The 19,528-nt window shown below is 44.7% G+C and overlaps 1 protein-coding gene across 1 annotated transcript in view; it reads left to right on the plus strand.

The window, feature by feature from the left end:
- The window catches only part of LOC140725762 (rho guanine nucleotide exchange factor 26-like), a 202,796-nt gene that overhangs the window by 157,714 nt on the left and 25,554 nt on the right, over positions 1-19,528 (plus strand). Inside the window, exon 11 of the mRNA XM_073041639.1 lies at positions 15,981-16,135. Within this exon, the coding sequence (XP_072897740.1) occupies positions 15,981-16,135 (155 nt within the window). The remainder of the gene's footprint in view (positions 1-15,980; positions 16,136-19,528) is intronic.

Genomic DNA, 19,528 nt, shown 5'->3' on the forward strand with positions numbered 1-19,528 from the left:
TTCTCACTTAGCAACAGCTTGGCACTGTGTTGTGAATGTCACAGGCTCACTGACTGCCAGATGGCTAGGGCTGATGCCAGCAGGGACAGACTGGGATTGATTGAGAAATTATGATTCATCATTTGGTTCGACTGCATGCTGCGAGTAAGTTGTTTTCTTGTAACATTTATGTCATATGATTTCCAGCATTCTTTAGGAGTTTTGTCCGAAACACTTCCCAGAATATTATGTTTGGCTGTAATTCTCATGTACTTACATTGACTAATTTATATATTGAAAGGTGGAGACATAGAAAGATAGAGCAAAATGGACTGATAGATTGGACATTGGTAAATTGGTTTATCATTGTCACACGTACCTAGATACAGTTAACAGTTTTGTTTTGCATGCCATCAAAAGTTCAAGTAAAGTTATTATCAAAGTGCATATACAACCCTGAGGTTCATTTACTTCTGGGCATACTCAATAAATCCAGAATAGAATAATAATGTCAATGAAAAAGCACACCAACTTGGGCATTCAGTGCCAGCAAATGGAAGGATTGCTTCAGTTGTGTGTAGCAGGAGATGGACTGGTGGGGCAGTGAATGTTGCTGGCTGTTTCTCTTGACAACAGTGACCTGTGTCAGTCTGCAACCAGGGAACTTCCAGTCGTGGGAAGTGAGTGGGTGGGATCTGTGGATAAGGAGATTGGAGTCAGATTCATGGCATGCGTACTTTTGCCTGTACTGTACAGTTGAATAGCTTTGGCAGTGAAGCATTTCAGTGCACGCACATTGTCCAGAAGCCCTGTGGATTTCTATCTTGAAAATAAGTGAGGTTTTATCTTCCCAATTGCTTTTGGTAGACAAGAGATCAAAAATAAGGTAGTGATAATGCAGACAAGGTGCTGTGGAAAGATGGTGTTGCCAATATACAGTAAAGTTTTGCAGGTGGCCCTGGAAACTACTACATCTGTATCAACTAGATATACTTCTGAACCACGACCACGGCAATCCACAGCCTGTAATCTCTCTTTAAGAAATGTAAATTTTAGTCATCCATATGAGCTAGCAGTTTTACAATCTCATGAAAGATTAGGTGAACTTGACTCTTACGACTGCTGCTAAAGCTGGGGCGCCATCACTGGGTACAGATGCCGCATGGAGACCCAAGAGCGATAAACGATCCCGCACTGATTGAAGCGATGAGCGATATTAAAGCAGAGGCTTGAAGAGCAGAAAATAAGCAGGTGTTCGGCAACGTCTACTGCGTATGAGCTGCCTCCCTCTCTTCCCGCTACGGCCATCGGGATGGAAGTGCCGGAGTCTTGGGTCCCGTGCCACCGGGTTCGGGAGCAGCTGTTGTCCAGCTTCACTCACCTCAGCACTGAACTGACTGCAGCCTGTGGACTCACTTTCAGAGACTCCACAGCTCAGCTTCTCAGTGGTATTTATTTACTTGCTTATTCTCACAAAGGAACACTGTGAGGCAGCTCGGGAAATTCAACAAACTATCCAAGCAACGTGCAGCCATCCAAACAAATTGGACCCAGAAAGCACTGACATCAATCAACCTGGGTAAAGCATCGATGAGGCGACTAGATCAGTCCTCGCCAAGGGGCTATCCTTCATTCCGGTCCCCAGACTTATACGGACTACATTGACGGAGTAGAGTAAGCGATCCAAAAGCTACCACCAGATACTGCAGAGGAGGTAAGGATAGAGGTGTGCATGGCCCTCAACCGAAGGTTACAAAAAAAGAGTGACTGGTGTTATGTATCCCGTAACTGGATCACTTACCAGCAAAGATAGAGAGGTCCGCTGAAGTCTGATGGTACCATTTTCAAACGTTTTTATTTATAAAGGGGCACAAAAGTAAGGTTAATACAAACATTCAGATAACATACGTCGTCAATACTCAATCTAAAGCGCAGGTATAGTAATAATCAATAAGAAATAAGCTCTATTGTTGTCTAGGGGTAAGGTATATATTGTACGCTGTATATCTAAAAGTCTCTTGCGTTCACTGCAGTTCTACCAGCTGCCGTCTTCTGGGGTGTCGCGGTGGTGCACTTTTGTTAGAAAGAGAGAGAGATTGAATGAAACAGTTACCCGGCGGGTTTTTTCCAACCTTTAGGAGTTCGATCCGTCGGAGTCTCGTTGGGGGGTGGCCGTCCACTTGTGGCCTCTCCGGTAGCTAAAGCCGTTCTTTCGTGGTGAGGTCGCCAATCCCAGGCAAGGAAAAGATGCACACGAACCCCCCCACCGGCTGTCACTATTAAACGCTGTCACAGGATTTCTAGCGTGTCTTCTGGTGCGTCTGGGGGGCCGTCTTTACAACCCCTCTTTTATCTGAACTCACGGGGTCTCAGATGTCAATCAGGTTGGGATGATGCAATCTCTCTCCGTCTCTCCACCCACGTTGCCCTGAGGGTATACACGTAGTACAGTTCCCAATTCACAAAGGTGTCTCCACGAGACAATGACCACAGTCGCCAGCTTTTGCCTCGCCGTGAAACGAGGGACACCGCACGTATCTCTCTCTTCTCTTGGGTCATTGACCCCTCCCCCCCCCCCTTCATTAGGGCTCTGGCGATTCTCACAAAGGAGGGGGCTGGGCTCATAACACTGGCCCTCCAGGCACTCCAGCGAAACCCAGACATCATGATTTTACCAGCGGACAAAGGAAATGCAACAGGCCTCAAGTCCTCGAGGAATACCACAGGAAATACCTGTTTCAGGCTGGAATCCTAAGATGTTTACTTGTACACTGAGTGTATGTTGGTCTTTGTTATGTGTGGTTTTTCATGGATTCTATCGTGTTCCCTTTTCTTATGTGGGTGCATGTAAGGAGATGAATCTCTTTTTTTCTTTTTCAATATTTTTATTGATTTCTTACAAAGAAGGATACAGAGTACAGGAGGATGTATATCATATATCAATTACAATATATATGAATCACACCTATTGTCTCATTACCCCATATTCATGTAAATTAAATTGAATTATAATATTGAAAAGTAATAATTTTATTATGCAAAAAAAATCTAAACCCGCTACCAAGAAAAGCTGTTTGGGAAAGAAAGAATCTCAAGGTTGTATGTGGTGTATATACTTTGATAATAAATTTGAACCTTGAACTTTGAAGTGTGAGGTGTTGAACTATGGGAGGACAAACCAGGATAGGACTTACACAATGAATGGTAGGGCACTGAGGAGTGTGGTAGTACAAAGGGCTCTGGGAATACAAATCTATAATTCCTTGAAAGGGACACCACAGGTAGATAAGGTCAAAAAGAGCACTCTTGAAATATTGGCCTTCAAAAATCAGGGCGTTAGGTACAGGAGTTTGGATGTTGTTTTGAGGTATAATTTGGAGTATTGCATGCAGAAAAGATACCGAAAAGCTTGAAAGAGTAAACACAAGATATTGTGCAGATGCTGGAAGTCCAAAGCAACACACAGAAAATGTTGGAGGAACTCAGCAAGTCAGGCAGCGTCTACGGAAATGAATAAACAGTCGTCATTTCAGGCTGAGGCACTTCTTCAGGACCAGAAGGGAAGGGAAAATGCCAGGATAAAAAGGTAAGGGGAGGGGAAGGAGGATAGCTAGGTTTCGATAGGTACATTTAATGTCGGAGAAATGTATACAATATACATCCTGAAATTCTTTTTCTTTGCAACAGGGGAGTGCCCCGAAGAATGAATGACAGTTAAACATTAGAACCCTAAAGACCCTCCACAGCTCCCCACCCCCACCAGCAGAAAAGCATCAGCCCCCTCCACTGAGCACTCAAGTGTGCAGCAAAGCATCAATAAAGACACAGACTTGCAGTACCCCAAAGACTACTCACCCGGTAATTCGACATACCACAGGCTCCCTCTCCCCCTAATAAGGGAAAAAGAGGTGTCCCCGTTTCACAGCGAGAGGGGATACATAGCAATAACTGGCTGATTTATGATGTTAAAAAAGTCTGTTGTGTCGCTTTTTCCAAGCTCTGTGCCCAAAGAGTCATCCGTGGAAAGGCACAGTTCTCCAGGCCATCAACCCCCCGCAGCTGACCCACTGTTCCCAACATCCCGTGTTCTCCTGCCCAGAACCAGCACATCTCCAGAGGCATGAAAATCCAGCCATCTGAAGTCATGGTAGTCTTTTAGGCTGTCTCCTTGGGATATCAAAAAGCGGCCGGTCGTCCCACTCCTGCAAAGTCCCAAAGTCAGAGAGTAACTCCAGGTCAGGGTCTTCAAAAGAACCCTGAAAAGGAAACAAAAGAGATACTGAAGATGGAAATAGAGCTGTTTCCGAAGATGCAAGCACAGGAGTCGTCGTTTAGCGCCATCATAATCATAATAAAGTGATAGGTGAAGCCAAGTGGGTAGAAAAGGTAAAGAGTTGGTGAGGAAGAGAGAAAAGAATCTGATAGGAGAGGAGAGTGGACCAAAGGAGAAAGAGAAGGAGAAGAGAACTGGGGGTGGGGGTGATAAGCAGGTGGGAAGAGGAATGAGGCCAGAGTGGAGAATATGGGGCTGAGTTATCGGAAGATAAAATCAATAATCATGCCATTATTTTGGAGGCTACTCAAAAGGAATAAATTTATATCATTGTTGCCATTTTTTACACTGAGTAGAAGGTGCCCATAAGTGACTGCCATGGGTAGTGGTGGAAACAGATACGAAAGCGGCATCGAAGAGGCATTTAGACAGGTACATGATTGCAGGGAATGGAGGGATTGCAGATCATGTGTGGGCAGTGGAGATTTAGTTTCAGTCAGTATGACACAGCTATTGAATGGTTTGTTCCTGTGCTGTACTGTTCTACGCTCAGTGGCTACTTTATTGGGTTCTTCCTGTACCTATTTAAGTGGCCACTGAGTCCACGTACATGGCCTCCAGCTGTTGTAGCCCATCCACAATGTTTTGTGCATTCAGCAGTGTTCTGCACACACTTGTAATGTGTGGTTTCGGTCGCCTTCCTGTCAGCTTGAAACAGTGTGACCATTCTCCTCTGACCACTCTTGTTAAGAAGATGCTTTCACCCACAGAACTGCATGCTATCTGTTTCTCACACCACTCTCTGTAAGTTGGAGAGACTGCTGTGTGTGAAAGTCCCAGAAGCTCAGCACTTTCTGCGATACTCAAACCACCACATCTGGCATCAACAATGATTCCATGGTCAAAGTCACAAATCTCTCCCATTCTGATGTTTGGTCTGTGCAGCTAAAACCCTTGATCGTATCTGCATGCTTTGCAGGACTGGGGTGTCAATCAGAATATCTAACATTGCCCCTTGATTCTGTAATCTGTTTTTCTTCTCTCCTTGTTGTATTTTTGCTAGTTATTCTCAACCCAAATCACAGACACAGATGGCAGGGTCATTGCCAATGTGGTTTGTCCAGTTGGCTGTACTCAAGAAGAGCTAGATTTTTTTACAGCAGTTGCCACATGTAAAACCACACACCGCGGCTGTGAACTGTGTTGGAAAAGAATCTGAATCCAGGTCAGAACTAGGTTCAATATCACTGGTGTATGTCACTAATTTGTTGCTCTGTAGCTGCAGTACATTGCAATACAGAATAAAAGAGCTATAAATTGCAGTAAGGAATACAGAATATTTAAACATTGGGTTAAGAAAGTCGTGTAAAAAGCAAGCAAAAAAATAGTGAGGTAGTGTTCATTGATGGTGGAGTGGGAGAAACTGTTCCTGAAACATTGAGTGTGTGTCTTCAGGCTCTTGTACCTCCCCTTTGATGGTAGCAATGAAAAAAGGGCATATCCTGGTGATGGGGGTCCTTAATGATGCTTTGAGAGCTTGAAGTTGTTATTGGCACAATATAAGTTCATCTTATCTTTCAAAGCAACCTGCCATCTCCTCATTGCATAACTTCTTCCATGGAACCACAGAGTCACACAACACTGAAATAGGCTCTTTGGTCCACTATGTCTACATCTAACCTAAGTCCTTGTCAAGATCACCCCTCAGTCTCTTACTCCGCAAGGAATAAAGTAATATCCTGCTCAACGTCTCACTATAACTCAGTACCTTGAGTTCTGGCAACATCCTCAAAAGTCTTTTCCGCAATCTTTCCAAATTCATGGCATCTTTCATGAAGCGGGGTGACCAAAACTGAACAGAATATTCCAAATGTAACCTCACCGCCTTGTGTAACAGCAACATAATGTCCCTACATCTAAATGCCCTAACTGAGGAACGTCTTTGTTAACATTGCGCATATTGCATTTTCCGAACTGCAGTCCAAGGCATGCACTTTATTAGGTACACCTGTACACCTGCTCATTAATCAAATAATTAATCAGCCAATCATATGGCAGCAACCCAGTGTATTAAAGTACCCAGACGTGGTCAAAATTTCCAGTTGCTGATCTCCTGGAATTTTCACACACACAACACTATCTAGAGTTTACAGAAAATTGTGCAAGAAACAAGCAAAAACATACAATGAATGACGTGAGAGAGGTTAGTGGAGAATTGCAAGAATGGCTGAAGCTGACAGGAAGGTGACAGTAACTCAAATAACGTCAGGTTTCAACAGTGGTGTGCAAAAGAGCATCTCTGAACATGCAACACATTGAACCTTGAAGCGGGTGGGCTACAGCAGCAGAAGACCACGAACATGCACTTACTGGCCCCTTCAATAGGTACAGGAAATACCTAATAAAGTAGCCACTGAATGTGTCTTCCCAATCGCGGGGGTATGCATATCTCCAACTGGTTGGACTGTGGTGCAGAATCTAATGAGGCACGGTGATTCCCAGAATACAGAACCTGGTGTTGATGTTTTCTGATCCTCAGCCAGTTATACCAAAGTCAGAGAGAGAGAGAGGGTGTCTCCAAGTTCACTCAACGCTGAGCTGAAATGGTATAGACATCCACTGATAGTCCTTGCATTACAATGGAGCCTTTCTCTGGACCTCGAGATGTCACTAGGTCAGAAGCTGCTCTGTATCCAAGTTATGCTCTCTGGCAGTCCAGAAAAGGAAAAGAGCAATGAGTTCATGTTCCACCTCCCATTGAAATGGCCACATTCTTGACACTGTATCAAAGACTAATTGAAAACTCTTCATTCAGAGGGTGCCTTGCTCCCAAGTATTGCTTCATGTTATGAGAATGACTTCAGACTTTTACAGAAGGGAAAATTGTGCTGGAACTGTTGGTTTCATTCAGTCTTAATATCTAACTGAGTGAACGGGGAGTCATTCATTCAGTCGAGACACCAGGGTACATCTAATTTGGTGCTGGGTCAGACTCGGGCCAGTATGTCTAAGCCACAGAGATTTTGTTGAGAAGACGTGGATTGGGGGAGTTTCTCGGTGATTGACAAGCCTCTGAACTTCTAGTTTAAAAGGAATAATAAATCAGCCATGATGGAAAGGCAGAGGGGAATTGATGGGCTAAGTGGCCTAATTTTGCTCCTATATCACATGGTCCTTCTGATGGAAGCCACTTTCTTGAAGTACCCCTCCAGCTGCTTTGGATGACGTTGGAGGGGGGTGGTGGGGCAACCTACCAGGGCGAAGCCATTACGACCAAGTCTCTGGCTCTGTGGTTCAGAAGAGAAGGGCCACAGTAGCAATTTGGCAGGTGTACGTGTGGCTAAGGAACTAGTGCAGGATTCAGAGTTTCAGATTTCTGGACCATTGCCATCTCTGCTGTGGAAGGTATGATCTGTTAAAAGAACAGCTCACACCTGAACTTGAGGGGAACCAATATTCTTGCTAGAGCTTTTGGGGAGGGTTAAAACTAATTTGGCGGAGGATAGGAACAGGAGTGATAAAGCTGAGAACGGGACATTTGGTATACAAGTCAATGCGTGTGTGTAGTGAGACAGTGAGGAAGGACCGACAGATGACAGGGCAAAATTGCAGTTAGTGAGTTGAGTTGAAGGACAAAATCAAAATGGGTGAAGAATTTAGGACTAAAGGTGTTGTATCTGAATGCATGCGGTGAATGGAGTAAGGTAGATGATCTTGTAGCAAAGTAAGAGATTGGCAGGTATGACATTGTGGCCATCTCTGAGTTGTGGCAGAAAAAAGATCATAATTGGGAGCTTAAAATCCATGAATACACATTGTGTCGAAAGAACAAGCAGGTAGGCAGATGGGGTGGAGTGGCTTTGATTGGTAAAAAATGAAATGAAATTTTTTAGAAGGTGGTGACATAGGATCAGAAGATGCAGAGTCATATTGGTAGAGATAAAAAACATTAAGAGTAAAAGGATTCTGATAGGAACTATGTACAGGCTTCTGAACGGTATCGGGATGTGGGCTACAAATTACAACGGGAGATAGAAAAGGCATTTAAAAACGGTAATGTTACAATAGTCATGGATGATTTCAATATGCACGGAGATTAAGAAAATCAGGGTGGTGCTGGATCCCAAGATACGGATTTTGTAGAATGGCAACTAGATGGCTTTTTAGAAAAGTTCATGGTTGAGCACAAAAGGGAAAATACATTTCTGGGTGTTATGTAATGAACCAGTTTAGCTTAAGGTAAAGGAAGCCTGAGGAGGCAGTATTCATAATATGATAGAATTCACCATGTAGTTTGAGAGGTAAAAGATAAAGTCAGATGTATCAGTATACTGTGGAGTAAAGGGAATTACAGAGGCATGAGAGAGGAGCTGGCCAAAGTTGATTGAAAGGGAACACTAGCAGGGATGACCACTAAACAACAATGGCTGGAATTTCTGGAAGCAATTTGGAAGGCAGAGGATAGATATATCCCAATGATGAAGATGAAGATTCTAAAGGGAAGATGAGGCAACCGTGGCTGTCAAAGAGTATAAAAGCAAATGGAAGGGCATAGCATAGACCAAATATTAGTGGCAAGTTAGAGGATTGGGAAGGTTTTAAAAAGTAGCAGAAGGTAAGTAAAATTCCATAAGGAGTGAAAAGATTAAATATGACGGCGATCTAACCGATAATATAAAAGAGGATGCCAAAAGTTTTCTCAGATATATAAAAAAGTAAAAGAGAGGCAAGAGAAAGTTGGGAGTGATGGGCGATATGATTTATAATGTTGGAAAGTACAGGTTTGGTTTAGCATTTGTGAAATAAGGCTCTAAATCAAGGGTGTACAGCGCAGGCCCACGATCAAGCATACTTTCTTCAGCCAACCAGCAAGGCTGCAGCTGAGGCAGTAGAGGCAGGATCATCATGGGTGTGGACTAAGTACGTCCAGAGGAGCAGATAGTCGGACAGTGTATCTATCTTTTGTAAGCTCTTCAGTAGCTGCATAGACACCTGAAGAGTAGACTATCTGTTGGATGGAAGCGACCAACATCTCTGATAGAGGCAGATGCCAAGTTGTTAAGCTCATCAGTGGGAGGTGATGCTTTAGCACTGCTGGCCCACCACCTCGAGGGAGTCTTGATCATAAGCGGGCCGAAACTCCTGAAGACAGGTGGCAGATCAACTGATGATAGCACAGGACAGTTAACATCTTAGTCCACGTGTATTTTCAATTCTATAATTCAATTCAGACTACTGGAAAATGATGTTGGAGAGCTGGTAATGGAGTGGGGGGTGGGGGGGGGGGTGAGAAAAGGAATGGCGGACACAATAAGTGTTTTGCACCAGTCTTCACTATGGAAGGGACTAGCGGTATGCCGGAAATTCAAGTGGGTCAGGGGACAGAAGTGAGTGCAATTGCTGTTACTAAGGAGAAGCTGCTTGTGAAGCTGAACGATCTGAAGGTAGATAAGTCTCCTGGTCCAGGTGGACTACACCCCAAGGATCTGAAAGAGGGAACTGAAGAGATTGTGGAGCCATTACCCGTGATCTTTCAGGAATCAGGTTCTGGAATGGTTCTAGAGGACTGGAAAACTGCAAATGTCACTCCACTCTTTAAGAAGGGAGGGAGGCAGAAGAATGTAAATTATAGGCTAGTTAGCCTGACTTCATTGGTTGGTAAGATGCTGGAATCCATTACTACAGATGAGGATTTAGGGTACTTAGAGGCACATGGAATTCTTTGAAGAAATAACAGGCAAGATCGATAAAGGCATGTCAGTGCATGTTCATAACTTGGATTTTCAGAAGGAGACAAGGTGCCGTACATGAGGCTGTTTAATAAGGTAAGAGCCCATGGTATTACAAGAAAGATACTGGCCTGGATAGAATATTGTCTAACTGACAGGAGGCAAACAGCGGGCTTAAAGGAGTCTTTTTCTGGTTAGCTGCCAGTGACTAGTGATGTTCCGCTGGGGTCGGTGTTGGGACTGCTTCTTTTCTGAAAGGTTGAGGTAGAGTGGAAGGGGAGAGGATGTTTCCTATAGTGGGGGAGTCTAGGACCAAAGGGCACAGTCTCAGAATAGAGGATGCCTATTTAACAGAGGTGAGAAGGAGCTTCTTTAGCAAGAGGACAGTGAATCTGTGGACAGCTGTGGAGGCCAAGTGATTGGGTACATTTACAGTGGAGGGTGGTAGAATCTTGGTTAGTCGGGGCTTCAAAGTTTATGGGGGAAAAAGCAGGAGAATGGAGTTGAGGATAATAAATCAGCCATGATGGAATGGCGGAGCAGTTTCGATGGACTGAATGGCCTAATTCTACACCTATGTCTTACTGTGCTGTATCTCTGAATAAATAAAAATAAAATATCCCAGGAATAAATTCTTGAAAGAAAGTTCTGTTACCAATTAATTATCAGGCATGTACATCACAGTAACAAGGCCGGAAGAGTTTTATCACCATTATCTTGTCTCTGCCCACTAATAATGAGAATCTTTTAAACATCCTGCCACATTTAATTGAATTGTATCTTGTTGCAGAAGTACCAGACATTAATTAGCAATCTACAGGACATGTTATTTCCCTGTATTACCACATTCCTTCTTACAGATATAGTTAATGAATAATTTGAAAATGGAAATGAGAGATAAAATACTGCAGATGCAGGGAGTTATGAAGCAAAAGCAGATAATACAGGATGTCCATCCACCAAAAGCAGAATTTCTGGGTTCCTGCCATTTTAATTCCTATTCCCACTGCCATTCTGACTTGTTGGTCCATGGCTTCCTTTTGCCATGATGAGGCCACCCTCAGGGTGGAGGAGCAACACACATTCACCAACCGGATGACATGGATATCAATTTCTCCTTCTGGTGATCTTTTCCCTCCGCCTCCCCTCTTCTTTCATTCCCTGCTCTGGTCTCTTACCTCTCTCTTCATCTGCCTATCACCGTCCCCTGGTGTCCCTCCTCCTTCCCTCTCTTCCATGATGCACTCTCCTCTCCTGTCAGATTCCATCTTCTCCAGCCCTTTGCTTCCAGCTTCTCACTTCATTGCCACTCCCCCACCTGTCTGGCATCACCTATCACCTCTAGCTATCGTCCTTCCCCTCTCCCAAATTTTTACTCTGGTACCTTTCCCCTGACTTTCCAGTGATGAAGAAGGGTCTGGGCTCAAAACCTCGACATCGATGCTGCCAGACCTGCTGAATTCTGGTAGGTAGGTAGGTAGGCAGGCAGGCGGGTGGGCGGGCGTGGGTGTGTGTGTGACCAAATTATTAGCACCTGCAGAGTCTCTTGTGTTTATTATGCAAGAAAGGCTCGGGCAGAGACTGTGGCAACTGAAACAGAGTCAGTATTTCACCTCACTGATCCTTCCACCAGAAATGGAAGAGTGAAAAGACAAGCATGGTTTAAATTTTAGAGTGGTGGGAACGGAATACCTGTGGTAGGGTGGAGAGCAAGGCTGACCAGGTAGTGATTCCTCTAATCCTAGAGAGAAAAATAATGAACAAGGAAGAATGGTGTAACTACTTAAATCATAGAATTACAGAACACTACGGCGCAGAATCAGGCCCTCAGCCTATCCAATCTATTCCAAACTATCAATCTGACCTCTGTACCCTCCCATCCTTGTACCTATCCAAATTTCTCTTAAATGTTGAAATCAAACCCGTGTCCACCACTTCCACTGACAGCTCGTTCCACACTTTCACTGCCTTCTTGAGTGCTTTTTCTTCAGAAAAGAAAAACAGTCGACGTTTCAGACTGAGACCCTTCATCAAGGCCAGTCCTAATGGGGGGTCTTGGCCTGAACTGTCGACGGTTTACTCTTTTCCATGAGTTCTGCCTGGCCTGCCGAGTTCCTCCAGCATCTTGTGTGTGTTACTTGGATTTCCAGCATCTGCAGATCTTCTTGTCTTTGGTCCACATAATATAGCTTACATATATAGATTGATTGTGTGTCCATAGAGTGAAGCTAGACACACAAGTGTCTGTACATATGGTGACTCAGACAGGAAAAAATTTTATGTATTTATTTATTTAGAGATGCCGTGCAGAACAGGCTCTTCTGGTCCAACGAGCCAGACTGCTCGGCAACCCACCTATTTACCCTAACCTAATCACAGGACAATTTACAATGACTAATTATCCTACTAACGGGTGTATCTTTGGACTGTGGGAAGGAACCGGAGCACGTGGAGGAAATCCACACAGGCATCAGGAGAATGTACAAAATCCTTACAGACAGACTGGAACTGAATTCTGAACTCTCTACTCCCCAAGCTGTGATAGTGTTGTGCTATCTGGTGTGCTACCCAATCAAAGACAGAGCCGTGGTTGTGCACAAGTGGTCCTTAGCTTTACGTTGCTGAGATACAGTTAAGGTTCTTAGAGTCAGTTCACGAACCTGATGGTTATAGGAAAGTAACTGTTCCTGAAACTGGTGGTGTGGGACTTCAGGCTTCTGTACCTCTTGCCTCATGGTATGGTTGATCGTCTGCCGCCACAGTGGAAATGTTAAATATTAGAGGTGACAGCTTTAAGAGGGGGAGATTTGAAAGTTTTCTTTACCGCAAGAGTGATAAATGCCTGCATGCCCAACAAAGGGAGATGGTTCAAAGTTCAGCGTAAATGTATTCACCAATGCCCAGGAATGGGAAAGCCCACAAAAAGTGGTGGTTACAGCCAAGTCTGTCATGGGAAAAGCCTCCCCCACCATCGAGCTCATCTACAAACACAAGAAAACAGCATCCATCATCATTGTCCCTCCCCGTTCAGGCCATGCTCTCTTCTTGCTGCTAACATCACAAAGGAACTACTGGAGCCTCAGGTCCCACACCACCAGGTTCAGGAGCTGTCATTACTCTCCAACCATTCGGCTCCTGAACCTGTGAGGATAACTTCACTCACCACCACACTAATGGACTCAAGAACTCTACAACTCATGTTCCCAGCATGTATTAATTAATTAATTATGTATGTAGATATGTGCGTGTGTTTGTGTGTATTTGTATATATGTACGTATGTATTTGCAAGTTTACCTTCTGCACTTTGGTAGTTTATCAGACTTTTTGTGTGGATTACTTTGACTCATTGTACTCCTTTGTTCTACTGTGAACATCTGCAAGAAATGAATCTCAAGGTAGCATATGGTGACATTTATTTACTTTGATAATAAATTTTCTCTGTGGAAGCAAATATAGCACTGTTTTAGCCAGTCATATGAAGAGGCAGAGGACAGAGGGAAGAGAAACAATTGCAGACAGATGCGCAGTTGAAATTAGCACAATCACTGGCACATCATGGGCCAAAGGGGCCTGATCCTGTCTTGTCCCATTCTGTGTTCTCTGTGGGTCCAACCTTGTTGCCTCTGATATTATTGGTTTGAACATGCGTCAAATGGCTTGAGACTTTGCTGTCTGTAGTTCTACATACACTCAGTGGCCACTTTGTTATCTATCTCGTGTACCTAATAAAGTGGCCAATGAGTGTATGTTCATGGTCTTCTGGTGCTGCAGCCCATCTACGTCCAGGTTCAACATGTTGCACGCTCAGGGATGATCTTCTGCACACCGCTGTTGTAATGCATGGTTGTTTCAGTTACTGTTGCCCTCCAAGTCAGCCTGAACCAGTCTAGCCATTCTCCTCTGACATAAAATGAGAAAATCTGCCGGTGCTGGAAATCTGAGCAACACACACAAAATGCTGGAGGAACTCAGCAGGCCAGGCAGCATCTATGGAAAAGAGTACAGTCGATGTTTCAGGCTGAAACCCTTAAGCAGGACCGAAACGTTGACTGCACTCTTTCCCTAGATGCTGCCTGGCCTGCTGAGTTTCTCCAGCATTTTTTGTGTGTTGCTCCTCTGACATGTCTCATTAACAATTTATTTTTTGCCCACAGACCTGCCACTCACTGGATGTTTTTTATGTTTTTCACACAATTCTTTGTAAACTCTAGAGACTGTGTACGTAAAATATCCCAGGAGATCAGCAGCTTCTGAAATACTCAAACCACCCTGTCTGGCACCAACAATTATTCCACGGTCAAAGTCACTTAGATCACATTTCTTCATTCTGATGTTTGGTCTGAACAACAACTGGACCACTTGACCATGTCTGCATGCTTTAATGCATTGAGTTACTGCTACATGACTGGCTGATTAGATATTTGCATTAACTAGCAGGTATCCAGGTGTACCTGATAAAGTGGCCACGGTGTGGATAACTGCACATTTAGCCTGCGCAATGGGAAGAGGCTACTGAAAAGCTCTGCTGAATCATCACAAAATTTTTAAAACTAAGAAATATTAAAAACTGCTGACGCTAGAAATCTGAGATTAAAAATAGAAAATTGTGGAAACACTCAGCAGGCCAGGCAACATCTCTGGCTGCACTAGTCACATGTACCGAGATACAGTGAAAAACATTTGTTTGTCATCCATCATTCCACACATTAATACATCACGGAAGTATGATGAAAAGTGAAGGCAGAATATCAACTTTCATAGTAACCTTCTCCAAAAACTCTCAAAGATTAATTAGACATGAGCTACCATATGCAAAGCCATGTAGATGCTCCCTGTCCATCCAAATACACACATACTCTGTTCCTTAGAATACCTTGCAGTAATTTACCCACTACTGACATCAGGCCCACTAGCCTATGATTTCCCAGCTTACTCTTAGAGCTGCTCTTGAAGAACGGAACAACATTAGCTGTCCTCTAGTCCTCGGGCAACTCACCCATGGCTGAAGCTATTTCAGATATGTCGGTGAGAGGCATGCAGTTTCTGCGGTAGCTCCCACTGAGTGAACACTTCATCATTGACCACCCTAACTCACCCTGAGACCGCTTGCACTTCCTCATCCCTAATCTGGATACAGTCCATTTTATTTTTTTTATTGAGATACTGTGTGGTGCGGGCCCTCCCGACCCTTTGAGCCTCGCTGCACAGCAGCCCCCAACTTAACCCTAGCCTAATCATGGGACAATTTACAAAGACCAATTAACCTACCAACCAGCGCGTTTTTGGACTGTGGGAGGAAACCAGAGCACCCGGAGGAAACCCATGCGGTCACGGGGAGAACTGCTTACAGGCAGCAGCAGGAATTGAACCTGGGTCACTGGAACGGTAAGGCATTGTACTAACCACTACACCACCCGACAATCCATGACCTCACTATTCTTCTCCCTCAGCATGTAGACTGTTCCTCTGCCAGAGCTGCCGGGTATTTCCACCACTTCTGTTTCTGTTCATCTTGTTTGGTTATTTGCAATAAACAGTTGTCTCAGCATTCATCCCACGCTGCAGGACCCTCCCAGTACTGGAACAGGTTAAAGCCACTGGGATCATAAACACAAGAAGTTCCACAGATGCTGGAAGTTCAGAGTAATACATAGAAAATGCTGGAGGAACTCAGCAGGTCAGGCAGCATCTATGGAAATGAATAAGCGGTCAATGTTTAGGACTGAGACCCCTTATCCGGACTGGAAAGGAAGGGGAAGAAGCCAGAATAAGAAGGTGGGGAAGGGCAAGTCCTGATGAATAATATTTTTGACTGTTTGTTCCTCCAGCATTTTCTATAAAAGTCACTGGGAGTGAGTTTCAGCAGGTGGCCAACACAATACTCTGGGGTAAAGGCCAACTTTCTCCACCTATCAACAGCTCAGTTCTGAGCCAAATGCGTGCATTAGCGGCTACCCTCCCCCTTGCCTCCTGACAGTCTGGTATTTTCTCTCCACAGCCATTCCCTCTGGTCTCCTCATCCCGCTGGCTGTGTAAGAGGGGCGAGCTGATTGGCTTTGTCGAGGACACGGGAATCTTTTCCAAACGCACATCCAGACAGCAGGTCTACTTCTTCCTGTTCAATGATGTCCTGATTGTGACTAAGAAGAAAAGGTGAGTCAACACCTCTCCATCTCTCCCCTTCTCACTGAAGCTTGTGTCTAGCCTTAACATCGTGAAGATAAAGTTTAGACCAGTGAAGTACTGAGGGAATACTGCACTCTTTCAGATGCAGTATTAAACGAAACCCTCTGAGTGTTTGAGTTACTGTCAGCTTGAACCAGTCCGCCCATTCTTCCCTGACTTCCCTCGTTAACAAGGAATTTTTGTCCACAGAACTGCAGCTCACTAGATGTTGTTTTTGTTTTTCACATCATTCTCTGTAAGCTCTAGAGAGTTGTGTGTGAAAATCCCAGGAAATCAACAGCGTCTGAGATACTCAAACCACCCCATTTGGCACCAATAATCTTTCCTCAATCCAAGTCACTCAGATCACATTCCTGACCAATTCTGAAGTTTGGTCTGAACAACAAATGAACCTCTTGACCATATCCTCATTCTGTTTATGTAATAAGTTTCTGCCACCTATTTGACTGACTAGGTATTTGCTTTAACAAGAAGATAAACAGGTGTACCTGATAAACTGGCCACTGACTGTAGAATGATACAATACAGAAAAAGACCCTTTGGCCCATATAGTCCATGCCAACCTGACCTTCTGCCTCGTCCCATCTACCTGCATACTGACCATAGTCTGCCGTACCCCTCCCATCCACAGACCTATCCAAACTTCTTTTAGATGTTACAGTTGAACCCACGTCCACCACTTTTCTCCAGCAGTTCACTCCATACTCACGCTACTCTCTGAGATAGGTTCCCCCTTAAGTCTTTCACCTTTCACCTTTAGCCTATGACCTCTAGTTCTAGTCTCATCCAGTCTGAGGGGAAAAAGCCAGCATATGAATCCACCCTATCTGTATCCCTCATAATTTTGTTAACCTATATATGACCTCCCTTCATTGTCCTGCACTCCAGAGAATGAAGTCCTAACCTATTCAACCGTTCCCTGAGGCCTGGCGGCGTCATAGAGCCGTAGAGAAACACGGCACGGAACCAGGCCCTGGAGTGCAGTAGAACAGCTCCTCGCTTCCTGAGCCTATGTCCAGTTTGGTCCTGTCAGATCTCCAGGCCACTGAGAGATCGCTTTAAGCAGATCATAATCTGATTCCGCGCCTTGAAGCAGACCGGCAGCCTAGCTAATTCCTTGAAGTTTAGTTTCCTCCATGAAGCAAGGGCACTGACTTCCCAGAAATGTTTCTCAAAGGCAGGAAGAAGTCCCATGAACACTTGTGTTCAGAACATGAGGAACAAATCAGCTGAGGATTCTTTGGGAATTGTTTACTTCCTTTGCCACTGTCAGGAATCGTGCGAAGAGAGGAGGACAGAAAATTCAAGAAGTCCGGAGGGGCTTTCTGACACGTGAGATTTATAAAGCCAAGCCGGTGTAAGGGGAATTTTGTGATGTTGGCTGACTCCTTGTGGCAGCGATGGGCTGTGGATCCAGAGCTGATCAGAACCAGATGTGTCCAGTGACAGTGATGAGGTCTGGGGTTCCTGCTCTTGTTTGTCGTTTGTGTGCTGGAGTCTGGAGCTGTTGCAAACACAGCAGCTGAGGGAGTGAGAAATGGCAGAGGTAGATCGGTTTGTAAAGAGCACGTGCATGAAGTATGCAGGGTCCAGGGTCTGATTTCCTCCTGCATCATAAAGATGTGCAGTCTGTAGACTCAGCCAGCTCCAGCACGGGCACAACCCTCCCCTCCAGCAAGTACCCCTCTGAGAGATGGTGCCTCAAGAGGGTAGCATCCATCAGCAAGGACATGGCCTCTTAAAATAAGACCATAAGGTATAGGAACAGAAATAGGCCATTTGGCCCATGGAGTCTGCTCCGCCTGATCCAGTTTTCATCTCAGCCCCAATCTCCTGCCTTCTCCCCAAATCCCTTCATGCCCTGAATAAACAAGAACCTGTCGACCTCTGGCTCAGTATGGATGTGATGGGCTGAAGGGCCATTTATGTGCTGTACTATTCTGGGCCGTGGTGGTTGATTGTGGTCATTGATCAGAAACTAGTGGTGTTCTTGCAAAGTGATATAAACGCCCTATTATTTTGCGCTAGGTTCATGTTGGCTACGTAGAAGCAGGGCGTTCATGAAACGAGTAGGGAGTCTGGGGCTGAGTCGCCTTTTTGTGAAGGTGATGCAGATTCACATCTGCATCTGTACATCTAGTGAAATATGTCAATTGCATTAGCAACCAACACGGGGCAGACGGCAGGTGTCACCAAACGTTCCGATGCCATCAAGGCATGCCCACAATGTTCAGCTGAACAACACCAATAGCAACAAAACAAGACAACGATAGCAGAACAAATCCCTTTCCCACTCTCCTACCCACCCATACCCTCACTCCACTCCCAGACCAGAGCAGGCCACTTCCAGGCCTACTGTCTGCTCTGGACTTCCAGATTCACAGACAATGAGTCTCTAACCTCCAGTCCCTGGCCTGGCCTGGACTCAGCCTCTGGGCCTCTACCTCCACATCTCACCAATTTCAGTCTTCAACCTATTGGGCTTTCTATCCCTGGACTTGCCAGATTTGGAATGTCAGTGCTGAACAAACATTCATCTGCAGGCCACTTCCTCTATGGTGTCGCTGGGTGTCTGATGCATTGATACTAGCAAGTGATATGAGGCTTCTGTTCTTTCAACAACCTATTCTGGTTCAAAATGTTCCAGAGATCCTTGATTCTCCAGGAAACTGGATTTGCCCAGATTCTTTACTTTCTCTTGTGAGTTTTCCATGTGCTAGAGCAGATTTATGGTTGAAGATTTAATGAAGGAATAATCTTTTGTTTGTTTACATCCGGTGACCTTAGACAAGCTGCTGTAACTTTCCAGTGATTAAACTTAAAAATGTATGGCTGAGTTCAATCTCTGACGAAATATCTATGACAAACAGATTTCCAATCTGTCACTTGCGGGCTGTGCTAAATGTTAGACTGTTTATAACAACACTTGCGTTATCCTCACTTTACTGATGAAGAACTGACGTTCTTTTTGCTGCATAGGTAGGCTTGTCACTCCTTTGATAAATTACGACCCTGCTTGGCATCTGAGGCCTTCCATTGGTCGGATTTGAACACGGATTTTACGTGCTAGATGTCTACATGATACACAAGCCAGGACAGCACGATATGGGGAGCAAGCTGTTGCTCATGCAATGGGCTCCTCCTCTCCACACAGCCGATGAATCCAACAGAACGGCAGAGACCACTACAGTTTGTTTGCAGTGGCATCGCAGGAGTTGCCAGTCAGTGTTCAATGCAACATAGGGTTGCTTTCGGGACTCCAGCGCTAGATTTTTCCCTCAGGGTTTACACTCGAAGCCTTCCCCGTGAGTGAGTATAGCCGCAAGGCAGCAGGGGTTTGAGATCAGGGTTTTCCTTCCC

This window comes from Hemitrygon akajei, chromosome 3 (genome assembly GCF_048418815.1).
Source record: "Hemitrygon akajei chromosome 3, sHemAka1.3, whole genome shotgun sequence".
In the NCBI taxonomy this organism is placed as follows: Eukaryota; Metazoa; Chordata; class Chondrichthyes; order Myliobatiformes; family Dasyatidae; genus Hemitrygon; species Hemitrygon akajei.